Here is a 21,636-nt window from a genome sequence, read left to right on the forward strand (position 1 = left end):
TCCCATTTTGATTTGCAAATGCAGCCTCCTGCCTCAAAGGCATAATTTTAAGGGTTTGCAGTTTGCTTAGGCTTCTGTCATACAACTATATGAACTTTATTCAAACCCAAACAAAAAGGAAATACCTATTACATTATCACATTTTGGGAAATGTGCTTATTTGCTTCCTGAGGGTTGGAGAAGAAAACTGATATCACCCTCTGCCTCTGCATTAAGTACAGTGCTGGAGTCTGGATGTGGCTAGCCTAGCTTAGCTTAAAGACTGGAGAAGCTGATACAGCTAGCCTGGCTTTGCATGAAGTTTAAAAATACTTACCAACATCTTTAGAAGTCAGTTTTATTATATTGTTATATAATTATGTTATAATCTACAAAATTCTCTACAGAAAAAGAAATGTAACAATGACAGTAGGTGGTTTTAGGGAGCATTACTTGCTGTAACTATTTCTTGAAAAACAACTATCAGTGCTGTGACTGTGCAGCATTATCACAGTAAGGCTGGTAGGTTTGGTACCACCATGCCTATCTAAGACAACAGCAACTGCTGCCATGGCCAGACACGCTACTCAGCACACAGATAAACTATTGTTTGACAAGGAAAAGCTCCAACACATAATTTCCTGTAAAATCATATGATTTTTACATTTTACTTTTGAACATATTAAACAAGATACAACACGATAATTAGTCATCTTTGAAATTGCTGCTTCCCTCTCCCCACAGTCTTTATGCTTATGCTAAATAAGACATCTTTTTATTTCCCTCTTGAAAAGAATCAAACAAGTGCATTTATTAAATGTTCCAGTTCTCATTCAAATTTTTAAGAAAAGAAAACACAGTTTCAAGGCAGCAACACGTCAGCATTGTTAGCTTGAGTTGGATGCAAAGCACAATCATGAGGGTTTTGTTATCTTATTTTGAAAGTGAGTGACGTTGGCTCTTTGCAAGCCTGGCATGGTGACACAGACTTTCATGGCATAACTGGCACTGTTATGTAAGCGTGACTTCTTTCGATCTACTGTCTGATGGACATTAAGATTCCACAGTAAAAACATTATCATCTTTAAAGCACCTGTCCTTTCCATTAAGAAGCTGAAAAAAACAGCAGTGGATTGGCTAGAAGGGTCCACACACACACACACACACACACACACACACACACACACACACACACACACACACACACACAAGCTCACTAAGGGTCCAGGCCTGCACAACTGAACTGACGACAGCAGGCAGAACTTCAAAAGGTGAGACATCCCATAACTCACATCAGTCTCCTGGCAAACCTTGATTTTTCCAACCAATCATACTTTAAGAATGCTGAGGGTAAACAACTCCAGCTGAATGACAAGTTCCCCAGAGTTGTGGCTCTCCCCTCTAAAAACTGGATCCCCACAATCTATGTGTGGTGTGTGTCATCTCATTCCTCTGCATTGAACTTGATGTTCCGTTGTAGTTTTGGATTCACCGAACCTGATATAAATCCATTGTCTCCGTAAAGATGATTCATTTGGTGTCACCCTTGGTCATGTTTGGTGTTGTGTCCTCAGTGTGGGTGACAGTCAGTGAGAGTTTTTCCATCCACCCCTTGAAATAAAAAAAAAAAAAGTTTTACGCTTGGAAAAGTTGGTGGATCAATAAAAGCAAAAGTGCAATGGAAAAGAAGAAGCAAATAAGGCATGTGGAAATGCACACAAGCTCTTATTCTTGTGTGCTTCTGTTGATTGTTCATTTTTGTTCATTTCTTGTTGCATGTTGTCATAATATTGTCACAAACTTGTTTTTGACTGTTTTATACCAAAAACCCTATTTTCTCTGGCTGTAAAAATATTTTTCATGACTCATCCTATACTCAGGGGTGGTTACATAAATGTACCCAATCAAATGTGTTTGGGTTGGCTACCGGTAACCCACCCATCATATTAAAATTTCACTTTACCAGTACCTAGTGGGTTATTAGCTCAGCAGTAGATAGTAGGAGGTGTGTGTTTGGATATCAGCTTGTAAACCTGTGAAAATGAAGAATATGTTTTATCTATGATCTATGATCTATTTATGATTATGTAGTTACTCTTTTAAACCTTATTCTCCTCCTCCTAACAACTAAGAGGTAACTAAAACTCGCTCACATATTCAGAAATACATCACTAGTAACTAATATTTTACGCTGAACTAAACACAAACAGGATTCCTGTTTCTAGCCGACAAAAATAGATCTTATCAGCTGAGATTACAAATGTCACATGATGTTTTCTTCAGGTGTGGCTCGCTAGCATAAGCCAATGCTAATGCTAAAACTCAGTGAGTTGTATGAAAACTCTGTGTCTAGTTGACGTCTTAATGTTTCCAGCTCATTTGTTTTAAATGTAGATATTGTAGAAAGTGAGACTGTTTTGTAGCACGTCTGCAAAGATTTTGTGATGGATTGGCTCTTATTTAACTGTTGATGGCAGCAGCCACTGAGACATACGACCAACAGGAAGAAACACAGCATCCAAACTTTGGCAGAGCTGGTTTCCTTTTCTGAATTGGTACATTTCACAGAGCCATATTTAGAGCAGCATGGATTCCCTGTCTTCCCAGGACAAACACCAACTGACGTCCATCTAATATATAAAGGCTCCAACATTAACCATTACCACAGCAAGTTTACACCAAGGATTGCAGAAAATATACACGATGCGCAGTAGCTAATATTTACCTTTACACAGTTCTTTTCAAAGAGCATATAATATTTACATTTTACTCAGACAACCTTGACTAATTCCAAACAAAAACAAATTAAGGATAACCCAACTCTTTTCCAACCTTTCCCCCTGTCCTTAGTCCACTTGGTTTGGCCCAACAAGACTGAGTGAACACACCAGGCCATTGTCAACAGCATTTTCATGGACACGCCTCTTTGACAGTACTGATCCCTGGATATTATCTCAGAGAGAGAGAGTCAACAAGAAACAAGACAAGACATCAACAAACAAAAACATCCCAACATTAATGCATTAAAAGACTCACTAAACAAATAATTTAATTTACATATCTCAGTGCATTTGGGAATGTGGGTGTAGGAACTGTGCACCCGTTTAGTGAGGGGAGGCTTGCAGCTCCCTCACAAGGTCTATGTAAAAACTGTGAGAGTATCACAGCACTCAATCATGAAGAAATGCACACAACCTGTATTCAGATACTGAGCCTTAAAACGAGTCACAAGGAAACAGTCAACGCCCTCAGCATTTTTTGGCCTCTCCAGTTATAAGCTTTTATTCTTTTTTAGCACTATTCTTCTACCAATCATTGGATTAGTTTAATCTTGCTGTTTTAAGTCTCCCATTTTATCAATCACATTGTTTTGAGTTCACTTGGACTGAAAACCAGCTATTAGCTCTTCAGCTCATTGCATTTTCCGGTGAGTTTGACCAAGCTACAGTGGTAGGCTACAGTCTGGTTCCTGTGGTTGGCGTGTCTATGTCAGTCAGAAAACAGTCACCCGACCTGTTTTTGTTAGAGCTCCAGAGACAAGCCTGAGATGTAAAACTACACTGAGATGGTTTTATGGTGCTTAAAACTACAAATATATCTTCTTATGAATATCACCACTTAAAAAAGTAAAATATGGGACCCTAAAAACAAGAATTCTGTAAAAGCTTTCTCAAATAAAAACTTTATGGCTACATATGTGGTATCAGGCTAAGGCTAAAACAACATGTCCAAGGAAAAAATTAGCATCATTAGTAGCTGGTGACATGCCCCTTGCATTTGGAAAGAAAAAACATCAGGTTACGACTGTTGGCAGTGAGATAGCTATAAGGACATGCTAACGTTTGAAGCTTAGAGTAAAGCAGGGTTAGGGTTAGACAAACGTGCAGATCCTCTCTCTACATGTTTGCTGTTGTGTTTTTGGTTTTGCAAATGCTACATACAAAAAACACCACTCTTCCACGCTCTTCATACTAAGTATTGCTTATTGCTGATTAGAGCCCCATGCACACTGATTTGGCATGTAGAGTTTCAGTTGCTAAGCTATGACTGGACGATAACAATGTGTGGTTGCTGGGTTTAGTGAACAAATTACTATTGCTGTTGTTATTTATAGTTTTTTTTAATATTAATGTTACTTACATGGAATTGCAGCCAAACCATCTACAGCCAAGTCTGACTGTGGCATGCATGAAAGTGGAATTTTTATTTCCAATAGGTTTGTTAGTGGAAAGCTACATTCTGTGCAAAGACAAGCAGATCTCTGCTTATAGCCGTGACATTCAAATAATCAACATTTTATTCCAGTATCGTACACATTCTCAGTATCTCCCATAGTGCCCACCCACTTATCAGGCTAGATGTTCCTGCCTCAGGCAGATTTACTGATTTTGCTAAATAGACAGATTTACAGCACTTCCCAATAGGATCTTTAAAACTCTACCAATGTCATCTTAGGATAAGCCGGCTGGCCAGAGCCGTACAAATCAAATGCAGGATCATGTTCCTCAGATGGTGGGAAGTACAGCCTGTTACACCAACTGAGAGAAAATACATTTCAATATGTTTTCAAAAATCTGAGCGACTCAAAATGTGTTCATTTCTCTTGCCAAAGGCTCGGTTGTCACTTCCAGGATGGCATAAATCATCAAAACTTCATTTTCTTTTTTTTCTTTTGATTCAAAATGTCATTCGGCTGCTGCTTTGCTACAATCTCTAATCTGTTCACTCGCAGTAAATCAAGTGCTGTGCTCTGTTAAAGTTGTAGCATTCTTGGAGAGGCTTATGAAATTATCTAGAGGATGTGGAATCGTAATAACTCTGTAGGGAACCTGTTTGCAACCTGGGCAGGGATTCATGATGACAAAATGTCTCGGGAATCAAGCTTATAGATGACATAATCAGATGATAACAATACATCGGACCTGAAGGGGTCCAAATTCTTCACATACTGTTTCCTTAGCAATTTTCTAGTTCATAGTAACCATGACAACCTGGCCAAATCAGCAGCCATCAATGGTGAAGCACTGTTATGATTCACTTCCAGAATCAGTTTCATTTTTTATCTGTCTGTCAGCAATCAACACACTAGAGAAACATTTTGTGTCTATGTACTTTTTTATCCCCCTGGTGTTGAGTCAGGTCCATAAATGCCATGGCAGCACACAGCGTTCACAGTGTTAAACGTCTCCTTTGACTGAGATATTTGTTATAGTCGAATTAGGTGCACTTTCTGTTCTTCTGGCCAGAAGGCCACCCACATCAAGCATTCCTCTCATCATGACAGTGTACAGCAGGGTTCCTCAAACTGTTTTTAATGGGCTGTGTACTGCAGTTCTGCTGCTTCAGGTGGTTTACAGAGGAGACTGGAGGGAGAGATGGGATTGACAGGAAAGAGTGGATGGCAGCATTTGAAGCCGCAAAGTAATAATGTTTGGTGTCTTAGTCGACCACAGAGAAAGGTGTTCCAGAAGTTCGAAGATATTTTCTAAGATGTTTTCAGAAACGTATGTCTACACCAGTGCTGTGAGTTAATGGGCTTATGCCTTTGTGCTTGAGCAAAGCCTTGTTAAAGGGTTCATGAACAGTCAGTTTTGAGCCAGTCTCCTCCTCCGGCACAACTTCACACCATGTGAGAGAGGCAGTTTGGGAGTGAGAGCAGACAGGGAAGTGAATGTGTGAGAATGGATCATCCATCTGTACTTGGCTAACAGTTTTCTAATCACAGTCCATTTGACACTGCCAAAGGCAAAATATGTGCCTTGACATCAGTGACTGAGGTGAGGCCAAATGTGCAATATGGTTCAAGAGAGCAATATAATGGTTTTTCTGGAAAGGTTCTCTAAAGGAGAGTTCCTGTTTATCACGACTTTGAGTCTTATTTTTTTGGTTTGAAGTCTGAATCAAGGCTAAAAGGGCAAGAAAGACGAGCAGTTAGATGATCAGACAGGCTGTAACTAGCCAAGTATGGCAGGTCAAAGCCGGACCTTAAGATTTAGTCTCTGACAGCGTTTGATGTGATGAACAACCCTAACCCTGTTGTAATTTGAACCTCAGGATTTATTTACAACCTCTCTGACTGCTCATGTTTGTCTTCTCATCAGACTTCTCTTTAGCAGCGTTGCTTTGCTCAGAGATCACAGCAATTAACTTGGTGAGTCCACTGCCTTAAAACTAGCTGTCAGGACAAAACAACAACAATACAGACACCACCCTCAGCTGCCTCCAGCACAGCGCACCCAGACCCACATTCCAATCATTCAGAATTTGGTTTGCTGTTTCCCATTTTATCAATCATGTTGTTTTATGAGTTACATATGGACAGAAAACCAGTTGTTATTATGGCTGTGTGTGTGGACTGCAATCTGGCTTACTCACAGTCAAGGGATGATATCCATGGTCAGGAGTCAGCTTAGTACTGTCTGAAGTTTTGCTTCCCTTAAACAGTTCACCTCCAGGTTATTTTTTATTTCTGCCACTGTCATGATACAACATACACTGGGGTCCTGAGACCACTTCTCAGACTTTTGGGGTCCACTGTATATAGAGTTTTGTGTATTTATTGTAAAATTACACATGTAGCATCAGCACAATTATCACAATAAGTTCAGTAAAAACACTTATTGATTTCATAAGTTATCAGTTCTATGCCTGCTTATTTTGGTGACAGCATGTGTGGAGCTGATGCCAGTTTGTGGCAAGTATACGCTGACCCACCTGTCACTCAAAGCACCCACGCCCTCAATTATGCTGACCTTTAAGCCTTAATAAAATGTAAATGGGCAAGTAATATAAAAATTGCCACTTTCAGAAAGATCCGCACCTGGTATACACTGATGACAGATAACACGCAAACATCCTCATGAAAAAGCATGTCAACAAATTAGGAAAAATTAGATGCCATAGTCACCGACTTCCTCATACAATATGATACTGTTTTTATGAGCTACCAAGATTTTAAGAACAAGTGAAAATACATGCTTTAGATATTAACAACTTTATTGCTCACCAGTATTGTAGCAATAGGAGAAAATAATTTGTCAACTCTAAACTAAAACTAAATTTTTAGATTTAGTTTTAGTCCTGAGATGATGTCCATGTATATATGACCAAGTTTTAGTCATATATAGTCATACTTTCATTTTTGGTCAGTTTTAGTCATCTGTAATTTAGTTTCACAAGAATACTGTGTATTATTATTGTATTTTAGTCAACAACAAAAAATAGCATTTTAATCAAACTTCAGCAAACTGCTGTAAAATAAAATTTAATCCAACAGAGGGAATAGTTTAATCCTTTCTGTCCTGTGTTTTTCTTGCTCTCTACTGTAGCTAAAAAGGAAAATAAACAGCTCCCGTGTTGTTTTGTCCTATTTTTCCCAGCCCCTAAAAACATGGAACTTCTGCCATGATCGGTCAAAAATGAGCGAACATGTAGCCTTGGTCATATTGACACTGTTTTCATTAAAGTCATTAAATATGTTTCCGTTAGCCTCATGAAGGCCAATATTATCAGACAGTTGAAGTAAACATGGCCAGTGCATAATACAGTAGTTAATATATTCACAAATATAAACAGAATTTCTAATGTCGGGAGGCTTTGACGGACCATAGCTGTGCATCTAGATTGATGTTGAGCTCAATTTCCCATTTAGAAGTCAACTTGCTCAGATATTGAGGGAATAACAACATACTTTCAAACTGTGTTCTCTGGTGAGGTTTCAAACACTGTTTCCTTTTTGTGTGCCTCTTTACACACCAGTCAGATATTCCAACCAGCTTTGCAATTAACATGCTAAGTGCAAAGCCTCACAATGTCACTTTTCATTTACCTCTCCAGCGTTGTTTATACCTTTCACTCGTGTGTCAGTCTCTGCACTGAGTAAACACGTCTCCCTGACAGCTGCAACACACCTCCACCACTATGTGGCACTTGGCCCACACTTTGCCAGCTGGTGACACAAGTTGGTAAAGTTGGTATGTCTTCCTTGACAGGAAAGACATAGGTGACCACCTCAGAGCAGCCATCACTCACACACACACACAGAGCAAGGCTCTTGCAGAGAAAGGCCCAGGTGATCACGGCAGGGTGTCCATCACTTCACACACACACATTGTATAAATACACACAGACAGGCACTGCTTGTGCACAGGAGGGTAACAGATGACCACCTTAGAGCACACATCACTTCACACACCTTCGCACACACACATACACACTCTCTCTCTCTCACACACACACACATAGTCTTGGCTTTTCCAAGCAGAGGGTTTTTCCTCTTTACAGTGAAACACACACCCCGGTGGCCAAATGCCCTTTTGACGTACGCAGTGCCAGCTGGGAAAACATAGCTAACTGCATGTGTCACAAGCAGCCCGAGCAGCAGGAAAGGAGCACTGAGGAGGAGGAGATGAAGGAGGAGGAGGTCAGAGGGTTCTTCTCTTTCATGTCAGAGGCTCAGGTGAATACTACTAATAATATTAGGTGTTATCCCTGTTCAGTCTACAGCAGATTTAAGAATTGGGCTAATTTAAATTTTAAAAAAATTCAAAATTACAATTTACATAATTGCAAGTTAATTTTAATTCTTTATTTTACAACGTTTTGACATGGGTTGATGATGCCTGAAGAAAAAAATCCCAGCAATTCTTTGTCTTTTTATGCCTCCACGGTGGCCACAACCAGAGCCGGAGGCAGTCCATAAATCTGTCTATTCTTTTCTCGTCAATACGATACCTCAGTAACAACTTGAGGGGATTTCTTCAAATTAGGCACAAACATTCACATGGAGTCAAAGATGAACTGATTAGATTTTGGTTGACAAAGGTCATAGGTCAAGGTTACAGTTACCTCATGTTCTTGTGAATGCGATACATCAGGAATGCCCAAAGGGAATTTCATTACATCTAACACAAACATTCACTTGGACTCAAGGATCAACTAGGATCAACAAGGTCAAAGGTCATTGTGGCTTTACAAAACAAGTTCTTGACCATAACTCACAAATTCATACACTAATTAGGACAAAATTTAACTCAAATGTCTGTAAGGATAAAATGTAATGACATTTTATATCCAAAAGATCAAAGGTCAACTTCACTGTGACTTCATTATGTTCTATAAAAAACACCTCTGGCCATTATTCAATTCTGTAACCCAGGAAGGGAAGATGGTTGGTGAAGGCAAACAACCACAAGCTGGTATTTCCAGTTTAATCATGTTCCAAATATAAACTAAAAATAGTAAATTTGGTTTTATACATGAGTCTCAGTTTCAGTTCACCTTTGTTTTATTGGGATATTTGAAGGTTTTGACACCTACTTCATCTGGGTGATTGTGTGTTACTTTTATAATCTTGGAGCTGATGTCAAGGCATCAGAATGGTGCAGATGAGGATAATGCAGAAATTGGGGTATGTTGACCTGGAGGTGAGAGAAAACTTTTAGCTGAAAGGTGGGGAAAGTCTGTCCCTCAGCATCCACTGTCAAGGTGCCCTTCATTGTCCATCTGCAGCAGCGAAGTTGAAGACTGTGAAAGGACCGCATGTGTAGAACTGTATCAGCTGTTGTTTTTGCCTTTTCTCAGGATAAATGGAAGTTAATGGCTGAGTAGAGGAGTGGTATTTTTGCCAAGCAGGTGTGATCCAGAACCTGATCACTGTTGGCTAATGTATTGATGTCTGTATACAGAGCAGAGAGCTATGTCATGTCACATTAATTGGCTTGTTCAAGCAACAGACATGTACCTGTGTTTTATATATTTTATTCAGCCCTGGCAAAGTTTAGCAGAAATGTCCTCATCTTACCTCGTAGTATAAATTTGAATTCACTGAATTGTGTACCAGTTATACAATTGGTAAACAGCAGTAATCTAATTTAAACACAAAATTTTGCACAAGGCATTTGCGCAAAAATCAATATTTTTGAGGACATAATCATTTACAACCCTGAACTACTCATTTCTGTTTTTCTCAAAATATAAGTGAAGCACTACATGAAAACCTTGGGTGACTTGTGTCTTCTCAACATCCCACTGTCTTTCTCTCTGCTGCAGAAACCCTTCTGAGCTTTGTGGATGACATCTTGTCTGGGGCCAGGTCTCCATGTGTGATGTTAGGGGACATCCCCAACCTCCTGTCCTCTTCTGTCAGTATGATCATTCGCTGCCTGGAGCCTGACACCACATACATGTAAGTTACATTCTTTTCTTTTCTCATGAACATGTAAACTAATTAAACAACCTGATACTTGAACCAGTTCATTCTCTACAATTTTCTGTACTAAAACTGTTTAAATTGTGTGTTTAAACTGTGCCTTGTTTTATTCACAGAAATTTGACCACTAGACTGTTTGTTGCAGTCAGACGTTGTGTTACAATTTCACACTACATAGTAATGTAGTATGTCTGGAAAAGTGACAAAACATACAAACTGATGATTTCTGTGAATTCGCAGTTTGTTTAGTTTAGCTAGTTAGCACTAAGTAGGCTACTGTACTGTAGCTAGCCTTGCTCCACAAGGGTGACTTCTGACATCTCCATAGTGTCAGATTTTTGTTTTTAACCCTTGTAGAAATAGAAACAAATGCTTTGTGGTTTGACAAGTAGTTATCTCACATATTTAGAGCTAATTTCTGACCAAAACAAACCACTTTCAATTGAAGCGCTTTGTAGCTTTAAGCAGTATTGCCAACTTAGAGACTTTCTTGTTAGGTGTAGTGACTTTCCAGACCGCTTAAGCAACTTCTTTTTTTCTTTTTTTTTTAAAGCACCTAATGACAAAGCTTGTGGCTTCTTTGACAAACCTTAGTTACTTTGTCGTTGGGGACTGAAACCAGCTGACACTGGGCAGAATGACAATATGATGCTATGACATCACAAATATGCAAATTAGAGAAGGATGTCATTGATCAACAGCTTTAGCGGCTTTAGCTACTTTTCACAGGCAACACTGGCTTTGTGTTTGTGAATATTTGACAACTCTTTCTTCCTTTCTTTCTTTTTTTCTTTCTTTGTTTCTTTCTCTTGCTGTTAATAGAAGCTAGCTACTATAAAAACCAACACACTGTGCTTCACACATGAACTATCTCTGAATTTAATTTTGATTTTCTTTTGTAACCCAGCTTTAAGCTTCTATTGTATGTATTAAGTTTATGTGATTCTGCACAGTAAACTGACGTACCTTATCATACCATTTGTAGCATATTTGTCAACCAAAACACTTGAGGTTGAGTTATCCTGAGTCTAGGGGACTTTAGTTATTCTAAGTATTTAAATATTCTTCTTGAGTGATTATGAAGTTTGTGCCCCCCTTAAGCAAAACAAGGTCAGCAGGTCAAATATCGGCTGAAAAGTCCATGACCACATAATGTTTTCCCATGTATTTATAGTACTTAAGTGAAGATTGGATTTATGTTATGTTCTCACATACTGGACTGTGTTGTTGTGTGTCGCGTTTATTGACAAAGAGGATTCTGAGTTTTTTCAGAGCAAAGTGTCACAGCTAAGTTTAAAGCCTTGGGCTAGTGCAGAAATTAAAAGTGCATACTTTGAATCATGATATATAATAGCTACTTTTCTGGGTATTTTGTTTTTTTTTCCCAAGATATTAAAAACATGAGACAATTAAAAACTGGCTTTCATTCCATGTTACATTCAAATACATCTGTATTCTCTCTGTGTATGTGTACACCTGCAGAGGAAAGAAGTTTAACATTCAGTGATTCAGTGCTCAGGATGTTCACACACACATATACTCACACCGGATACTCAGATGCTGTCATACACATGCTGACACTTATCTCACAAACAGCTGGCCAGGAATGAGTAAGGTGGCGTGAAACAAATTCAAAGTGGTAGAGAAAAGAGAGCTAACGAAGCACAGGCAAAGTTTTTGGTAGAAAAAGAAAGAAAAGGAGGGAAGAGCGAGAAAAAAAAGATCAAGAGCGAGGTACAGAGGGTATGAGAGAGTATGAGCAAAACAAAAGCAAATAGAAAAAGGGCAAGAAGCCCACTGACAGAACCTCTTCAAACAGTTTTGATATATGTGGGCTGAGTGAGCTGCTACACATGCCCTTTTAATCCTGGCATCAGTTGGGCTTCTGCTCTCTCTATCCTGTCTGGCAGCTCATTCATCTCTCTGAGCCGAGGCCTCCACTCTCCCCTCAGGGCACTGCACACCCAACATATAGACAGAGCCTGAGATTGGCGCTTTGTAAGGGGAAAATATATTGTGTGGGGGGAGTTTTGCACATGCTGGCACAACATAGAAAACATACTCTTCAACTGAATCAAAAGTCCAGTCTTTGGAGATATGTTGGAATGGTTTAAATGTTTAAAGTCTGTTGCTGTTTTCACTGAAATATGCATATCTGTGGTTCACTCATCTTTTATCTGTAACTGCAATTTGAATAAAAGTCTAAATATCTCCAGGCTGATGATAAAATGCAAACAAATGTTTTTTTCTTCTCTTCTGTTCTCTACCCTCTGCTACCGTTTGACCACCTGCCTCATTCTTTGATGCTGCAGGTGGATGCAAGTTGCATTTTGGCCACTAGGTGGAGATATCCATTCAGTGAAATGATAGCTGATCAGCTTTGAAGAGATGTGCTTATTGTCAGTCTGGAACCAGTGAAAGCTCTGTATTGATAATGCAGGCTCTCATCTCCACTGAGTCTTTTAATTGATTTAACAGCAGCGGGAACAGCAGCTGCTGCCAGATGTTTGCTGCTGCTGCTGATATTATGTTGGTTCAGCAGATTCATTTTGTCTGAAAAGCAGTTTATCAGTCACAATCGGCAACAGAGTTTATTTACTACAACCTGTGTGTGTGTGTGTGTGTGTGTGTGTGTGTGTGTGTGCATGTGTGTGTGTGTGTGTGTGTGTGTGTTGATGCATGCAGGTTCCGGCTATGGGCAGTAGACAACACAGGGCGCCGTTCCAGTCCAAGTGAGGTCACCATCAAGACTCCATGTCCAACTGTGGATGACGTCAAAGCACAAGGTGAGGAGAGAGACGCAGACTAAAGTCAGAGAGGTGAATCATCTTTCAGCCCTGATCGCAGGTGGCTCACAGAGATTCATTTTGAGGTCACAGTGAAAAAAGGAAACCACTGACATTGTGCCACAGTTATGTACATGCTTTGTGGAACAGATATATTTTTAACCAGTTGTGATGTCCCTCACTTGTAAGTCACTTTCAATAAAAGCATCTGCCAGATGAGTACATGTAAAATGTTAATGACATTGGTCAGGTGAATTCTCTTTATGTTGTAATAACCAAATCTAATATGGCTATAGTTAATTTACAGGACAAACGTTTGCTCTTTCTGCTGCAGTTACGTTTCAAGACCTCAGAAAACAGACATGAAAGGTCCCATATTGTATAAAGTGAGATTTCAATGTCTTTTTTTATTATAAAGCAAGTCTAGGTTCTATATTAATACTGTGGAAGTATCAAAGTGCTCAGTGCACAGAGAAATGCATACAGCCTGTATTCAGAAACTGAGCCTTAAAACAAGCCGTCAGGACTTCTGTAACTTTGTGATGTCACAGAAAAGCAGTCACATTGTCAGCCGTGCCCCAAGCCCCGCCCACCTGTACCCACCATCCAACCTTGCAGGGCTTGGTTTCTCTGAGTGTTTACCTGAAGTCTGCTATATTTTTATTTGATCACTCAGAAAACAGTCAGCCAATCAGAAGAGAGACTCAGAGCTAGGTGGCAACCCAGTCTATGACAGCAATGCCTGACAATGCAATGACACTGTGCGTGTCACTAGAACATCATAGACCGCATGCGCGACTCTCACCAAATAACACTCTAGCAGACCCACAAATCATTCAACATTTTGCGTAACAATCATTAATGCTGCGGCTGGCATCTTACAGTGAATTATACTCATTGCTTATCCTTAGAAGAGTTGAAAGCAGAGAGTGTTGGGGCTGAGCCTCCTACCAATTATGTCCTTCCACTCAGTTGTGCATTTGAATCACTCTCAAAACTTAGCTGAACCAACTAAACCTTTTTTGTGCAGCTCTGCGCATCTGCTCTTCAGAATTGGCCGTGTGGGGCAAACTTAGTCTCTCCTCCGACTTAGTGTTGGAAGAGTCCTTGAAGAAGCATCCATTTCTGTTCAATTTGCAGTCTGATTATTGCTTGCTGTCATTTAAACACAGTAGTGCCAAGAGCCGTCTGACTTGCTCACTGTGCATTTCTTGCTTATCTGGATGTAATGGCAACAAAACCAACCAGTAAGTCATAGAAGAAGCACCAGACCAATGAGCATACTACTTCCCCAAATATGACCATATGCAAATATGACCAACAACAGTGCATATTTTTATTTTCCTATTTTTGTTTTGAGTTCAGTTTTTTTCAGCGAAAAACTTTGTCACTTTTAATGAAATATATATAAATTAAATCATAAAACTCAAAGTTTGGCACCAAAGGCTTGACCTACACGTGTGTGGCGTTGAGGCCACAATAACTCATTTTATGGGGCACTGATCCCATGAGACTGTTCAGGACACTACAATTCATAAGGGGACTGACAGTAAAAATGTGTTATTCCATATGCACCAATGACAGGTTCATAGCGAAGACATTATTGTGGATCCTGCTGCTGATTTGAATCAACTCCTACAAAATGCACCAGCCAGTGAAGTATGACACTACTGGGCTTCTGCTGTTAATTGTAATGCCTGGAAATGGAAATGATGTGAAATGCAATACTTCCACTCTGTAGCTCTGTTTTGAACAGATTTTACATCGTTAACCAGACCAGATGATGACAGGTGGATAACCTGACGACCTGAGAAAAAACATTTCCCATTTGAAGGAGATATCCATCCAGTTTGTGTTTTAGAGGGATATATTAATGATTTATTCATTTTGAAAATGGTATTTATAGCAAGATATGCATGTAAAATGACATCTGTTGTATTAATCTAAAATGCAAAATGGGGCTGCCTTCGAAGAAAGAAAGAGCGTAACCCCCACCGCCACCACCCCCCACCCCGCCCCCGCCCCTGTCCTTACTTTCCATTATCTCTCATTATCGTTCAACACAAAAAAGGGGGCCTGTGAAAAAGCAGATGCCCATCATTGAAGTTCCCTCTGGCTACAGGACTGATTTGCTGTAATTGGCCACAGAAATTCTGATGTAGAGTAAATACTGGAGGGAAATGTTTTCCACCCAAGGGAAGAAACACATCAAACCTTAACTGTGTCTCCAAAACAAGTAGCGAAAGATGAGTCACCAACATTAGATTCCTCTCCCCTGGAGAATTGTTTGGTATCAAGTAGCACTAACAGATCAGTTTGCTGAACATCAGTAAGCTGTGTGCTGATTACTGACATCCCTCATTACTTCATACACTCTGACATTTGCAGCTACCATGATGCTGCATGACGTTAGTGTTGACCTGATTATTTTTATCCTTCCAGAAATAGCTGATAAGATCTATAACCTGTTCAATGGCTACACCAGTGGGAAGGAGCAACAGACGGCCTACAACACTCTGATGGACCTGGGTGCCCCCACACTGCACCGTGTGCTCTACCACTACAACCAGCGTTACGAGAGCTTCGGAGAATTCACCTGGAGGTGTGAGGATGAGCTAGGACCGAGGTACTGTTATCATTTAACTCCTTTTTTCTGGTCAGATATTTATAGTTTTTTCTGTCTATCCTTTATGCTAGTCTCTCAGTTTTTAAAGGCTCTAGTTGTAAGTTTTGCTGTTGCTTAATATCCAAAGTTAGCATAACAGTCGAGAAGAAACTTTGCAAGTTCAGAATCAACTTTGTTCCTTTACTCGCCAAGAGCTGTCTCCAGTGGTGGAAAACAACGCCAGTGTTCACTCTTGTTTTTATCACGTCTTCTACTGAAGCTAGCATGCTAACCAGCTAGCCCTGGCTCATCTGTTTATATAGCATCTCACTGTAGCCTCCAGTCTGTCGGAAGACATAGTGCTGCTCAGAGGGCATATTATAACCACTTGTAAATGCAACAATGGCCAAAGCTCTTGTCATGTGACAATCACCACCACCCACAAAAAAACAGATTAATCTGCAGGGAAAACGTACAAATAGCCCCTTTAAAACAAAGCAAACAACAAAACACATCTCATTTTCAGTAAATTGACATTGAATTTATACCTTATTGCCACCTCTTTGTTTGGTACTGCTGTAGAATAGAAGGAAAATGACAGAAACAGTGAGACAGTAAACCAATTGGAGTCCAGTTTGCACTTCAGAAATGCTTACAATTCTGATATGGAGGCTGACGTCAGAAATATGCATTCCTTCAAGGAAATTGCTCATCAACTTTAGCTTGATGGCCAATTTATCAGAAGGATCTAACATTATACAAAGCCTTGTAGGTCTGCCCTGACTCAGACTTGTTCATAATACCAAAAGACTGAGCCCTTTTTAATAATGTGTAGACTGTGTTCACTGTAATCAGTCTCTGAAATTGCAGAGACGTGTGCGCCCTTTGTGAGTTGCCCTCCCACCAACAAAGTGCAATCTGTCGTACAGAACTTGTGCAATTGACATTGACGTCTTTGAACAATAACAGCACAGCCTGGCTGCAAGATTGAAGAAAAAGTGGCAACTAGACAAGAGTCTGGGTTGGATCACACTTTGGTAGTGTGAACACCACATTCAAGTGCAATTTCAGCAGACGGTCCATTCAAACAAGAAATAGTCACCAGCAATTTCAAATATCGAAGAAAACCCAGACGCTGATTTAGCTGTTTGCAGTTCATAAAAATTAAACACATGGCAGATTTCGACTGGACTAAAGTTACAGATACGCTCCATTAGTGATTAGTTTACCCCCTACTATCTGTGTGAAACTCTTCCCATCCTAACAATGATTTATAGACCTCACTCAGAGTCCAACTGCTCGTAGAGGATTTGCTACATACCACCAACTGTGCAGATCAATTCATAACTAAATCACTAAAACTGCCCGCTGGGTTTGAAGGATATGGCTTCTCATTTTCTGTTCTTCTCATTGTCAACAAATCCCATGAAAAGAACAGTATCTGTGTGTCCAAAGGAAATTATGAGGCCTTTTTTGAAAATGAAAGCTCTGAGCTGTTCATTTTATGTGAAGTGAAAGTAACTTGCTTCTCAACACATTGTAGCCAGCAGCGTAAGATGTGTGACAAAAAACTTGCACCCAATATTTTCGATATTCCGATTTTATTATTTTCACTTCCCAGATCGACAAATCTCAGCTCCTGTGCCCTGACCCTGCATTACATCTAATGTGTTCCACAGGTGTTGTTAGATAATGTGACACTACACAGTGCTGTCAGCCTTTCTCACGTGGAGCTGAGCGAACAAGAGAAGCGGTACAGTAAGAAAAAGTGGTGAGAAAGACATACAGCAATGGTTGAGAGTTTTGAAACTGTCTTCTTAAGCACTGCTGCACTTAAACTTGCGATAACTTTTTTTTTTTTTTTGGCCACTGAGGGCAGCAGAGACAAGTTGTGAACACAACACTGACACATCACCACCTTTTAAGATGCAAACTTGTCTGCAAACACTTTCTTATTTACACATCCAGCAGTTATAGAGCAACATTACTCTTCGCTTGAGGTCGTGTTGTGACCATCTGATGAATGTAATGTTCACTTTCCTTTTAGCTCTGTTGTTGGTCTCAACCAACCTCTGAGAGGAATATCTGGGTTTTTAGCTGCTAATTTCTCCCCTGTGTTCACCAGCTCATCTCTAAATTCCTCTTCAAACCGAAACATGCTAAACAAACCAAGACAAAGCTAATCCTATCTCGCCAAAGCATTTCCTTCACAGATTTTTCAAAGCAAACTGTGATTTGTTAAAAAAAAAAAAAAAATTCCCAGCACAATTACAAACACATCCTACAACGGCTCATGCAGCCAAATCTCTATTGGCCCATTCAAAGCCCGCTGGTGTCCAACTCTTGTTTAGATTCTCAAAGGTTGGCAGATGTTCTGCTCCCAGCCTCTTAAGTGCTGTCTTTGATTGTAGGCGGTTGTTTGTGTGAATTAGAGTTACGGAGGAAATTCATTCAAACGGACTGAGAAGCTGAGTGAGCTTAACCTCCATGACATCAACGGGACCATTTAGCAGCACACAACCAGGGAGGGCCCCATATTTCCCCCAAACCCAGGATAAGTACCCATAATGTAAAATTGTTGCTTAATGTTTTATAAACAGAGCCATGTGTCTGATATAAAATATACTTATAAACGGCAGTCTGTGGTGCATGCTTTCACTTTGGCAGGTGAAACTGATTAGCCAAGGCTCCCTTAATTCTCTCTGTTTCTCACTCTGTCTGTGGGTTCCCCTGCCCTAAATGAAAGGTTGTTTTTAATAGGGACCATACTGGAAAGAGTTGATGTAATTGAGGGAGTTGCTTCTGAAGTGTTCCATTAAAATACACTTAGATTAACAGCCCCCCAATTTAGTTAAAGGGAGGGGTGATTAATGTTAATAAAGGCACCTCAGAGCTGGAAAAGCAGTGGAGAAGTGCATTCAAGGTGAGGCCTAGCAACAGGGGAAGGAAGTATAAACATGTTTTGTTTAGCCAAGTCATCAAATGAACATTAGACTTTCCTGTGTATCTGGTTTGGTGTGAGGAAAGAGCCTCTGTACTGAACCCGAGCTGTATGCTATCTATTGTTACCAGGCGAGCAGGCAGGCAGAGGGGTTGGCCTCACAGCTCCACGGCAGTGAGTCAGTGTGCGCTGACAACTTTTCCCGCAGCGTCAAACTGTTTGTTTCTCTGATGTTATTTGACCGTTGGGAAAAACAAATGCAGTAGATAAATGGCTGCACTGACGCCAAGACAAAGTACTACTGATATCAGTTTTAGCAAATGAATAGTAATGCAATGTTTCTGACTTTTCAAGTGCCCAGTATTGATGTTGGCCTGGTTTTGTGAAGCCACATCAGCCATCTGTTTGTTGGTATAAAGTATCACAGCATAGTCAGTCGGATAAACAACAGGCATGTGCAGAGATGCTACTATTTGTTTGACCTAGGAAATCCCTGGGGGCTCAACAGTTTACTGTGGATGCCTTGATGTCTTTGCTTTTATTAGTCACTGTCTCCTTGTGCTTGTTGTTGTTTCTGTATTTCCTCTTCTTCTTCTTCCCTAAATGTATTGCAGTCTCACAAACCATAAAACCCACAGCAACCAAACAATCCAGATACTGTAGATCTGAATCCTTCCCCACTGCACATCTTCTCTACTCTGTCTGTATTACTTCGTGAATGCCAGGTTATATCTTTGCATCAGAAAGGTACGCTAGTGTAGCTATGGCAACATATTTTACATTTTGGCCTATTATCAGATCCTAGTTGTGCTCATTCACATTTAATATAAACCAGTTTACCCATATGCTCTGTCACAAAAGGTTCACTAAAACCTTACTTGTGAGAAGAAAAAATAGGAGTAATCTATCTTCTATGAACTTTCTGCAGTTCTTGTCGACCATTTGGGATTTTGTTCTCCGTAACTCTAAATCTATTCATTACCGAATTTGGCTTGTTGTGTCACTGGACAGCTACGACAACAGGTCATTGGTTTTCTTGGTAGTTTTGGCTAATCTACTCTGATCAGTTCTGACAAAAGAAGCCAATAAATCCTTTGTGCAGAGTCAAGTAATCAGAAAACCTAAAATGGGTCATCAGATAGTGGCTCTAAAATGTTGTGCAGAATTATTAATTGTAGTCAGAAATGCTTGTCTATGATGTGTTTCCACTGAGGGTTAGAATGAGTCATTTCTAACTCATACCAAATTTCATCACCTATTAAAATGTGATTGAAGCTGCAGCAATGAAAAACTCTGAACTGTAGTTTATATCCTAAAATGTATGAGGTTGCTTTGACGGAAGGCTGTGAGCCTCTCTTCTGATTGGCTGATTGTTTTCTGAAGAGGTCAAAAAAATATATAGCAGATTTCAGGTAAACACTCAGAGAAACCAAATCCTGCAATGTTGGTGCATCCAGGTGGGCAGGACTTGGGAAATGGCTGAGAGAACTGACTGCTTTGTTGTGACATCACAAAGTTACAGAAGTCCTGACGGCTCGTTTTAAGACTAAGTTTCTGAATACAGGCTGTGTGTATTTGGACTGAGCACATTGATACTGTCACAGTATGAAAATAGAACCTAGACCTTTAGAATGAAAAAAGACATGGTAATCTCACTTTATACAATATGAGACCTTTAAAAAGTTGTGTGCTTTAATAGCGCTTAAATAACATCCACAACGGCAAAATCTTCCCCAACACTGTACAGCCCTTGTTCTTTGTAACAGCATATCTTTAACTCCATTTTATTCTTGGTTTCTTCTTAAATCACCATTTTGTTGGCCGCCTCATAGGGAATATACTGTACCTCTCCCACCCAACAACACAGATCTGTGGTAACAATAAACAACAGATACACACACACACACACACACACACAAACCACATACTGTACATTTACAGACCACAAACACACACACACACACACACAAACCACATACTGTACATTTACAGACCACAAACACACACACACACACACACACACACACACACACACACACACACACACACACACACACACACACAGTTTCTTTCCAGTTCAGCTGAACTTGTTATAAAGAGAATTCCCCATTTTCTTCTGCCACAAACAATGAGGACTAAATAAACTACATTTTCATTAGCTAGTCAAAATACAGATAACAAGAACTCTGCACAGGCTCGGACTCAATGTAAACTCACACCGGCCAAGTAAGCAATATCTGGAAACGAATGAAGAAATGTGGCTTTATCTCTGTCGTGGCAGCAGATATTCAGATCTGCTGCTTTTAGAAACATATCGAATCACACTGACGAGACCAGTTGGCACCCACCGGAGGACATTTTTGTTGCCTTTTTTCATGCAGCATCGCGTGATGTTTTAACTCAAACCATAAACTCACTGAACGGCCGTCTCTCCAAGGCTTGACACTTCTTCTCCCGAGGGCCAGACCTTGTCATCGCCATGGGAGTACCCATCATTTAAGGCACGCCGCTTGGCTGTTGACTTAGAAATGCTAGATGTATTGGCTGGGCTGAAAGAAAATCTCGGTCCTGGCTATCGCAGTCCTGAGCATGTCCTTGGTTGGACTGTGTGCCCTTTGATGAACTGAAAAAATATTTGATTTTTTTCCAATTTTCTTTTTGTTTTTACATGACAGTCTCTCTAATCAGAGGAGAGCTTGCGATAATAAGTACTGTTATGGTTGGAATTTCTCTCAGGAAATCATAGTCATAATCACAGCAGACTGTTTACTTTGCTCTCTGACTTTTTATAGTCGGGAGAAGGACAAAAATACACACAGTTAAAATAGACGTGCCTTTCAGCTGCTCGTCCAGTCCTGATTTACTGCTTTCTGTGATATTGAATGGTATTACATACTTACTGACATAAATTTCCTGGAAAAATGTCCCATTATCAATACCATCATTCATAGTTATGAGATTACTTAACAATTAAAAGCTCCTCATCTGCCCTCAGTAAGACACAGTGCTGCTTTGACCGTGCACCGTCAAATTAAAAAGGATTTTTCCAGACAAATATTTTCATTGCAGAGCTGAGCTAGAAATAGGATAGAGAACGAAGTCTAAAAATGGACAA

The 21,636-nt window shown here is 40.0% G+C and overlaps 1 protein-coding gene across 7 annotated transcripts in view; it reads left to right on the forward strand.

The window, feature by feature from the left end:
- Nucleotides 1-21,636, forward strand: part of astn1 (astrotactin 1) — a 415,092-nt gene that overhangs the window by 382,802 nt on the left and 10,654 nt on the right. For all 7 annotated transcript variants that reach the window (XM_071490448.1, XM_071490449.1, XM_071490451.1 and 4 more), the window contains 3 exons: nucleotides 10,030-10,165; nucleotides 12,875-12,975; nucleotides 15,418-15,601. In XM_071490448.1, coding sequence (XP_071346549.1) covers nucleotides 10,030-10,165; nucleotides 12,875-12,975; nucleotides 15,418-15,601 — 421 coding nt within the window. The remainder of the gene's footprint in view (nucleotides 1-10,029; nucleotides 10,166-12,874; nucleotides 12,976-15,417; nucleotides 15,602-21,636) is intronic.

Source organism: Trachinotus anak, unplaced genomic scaffold (genome assembly GCF_046630095.1).
Source record: "Trachinotus anak isolate AG129_WGS33_773 ecotype Australia unplaced genomic scaffold, CSIRO_AGI_Tana_v1 ptg000012l, whole genome shotgun sequence".
NCBI lineage: Eukaryota > Metazoa > Chordata > Actinopteri > Carangiformes > Carangidae > Trachinotus > Trachinotus anak.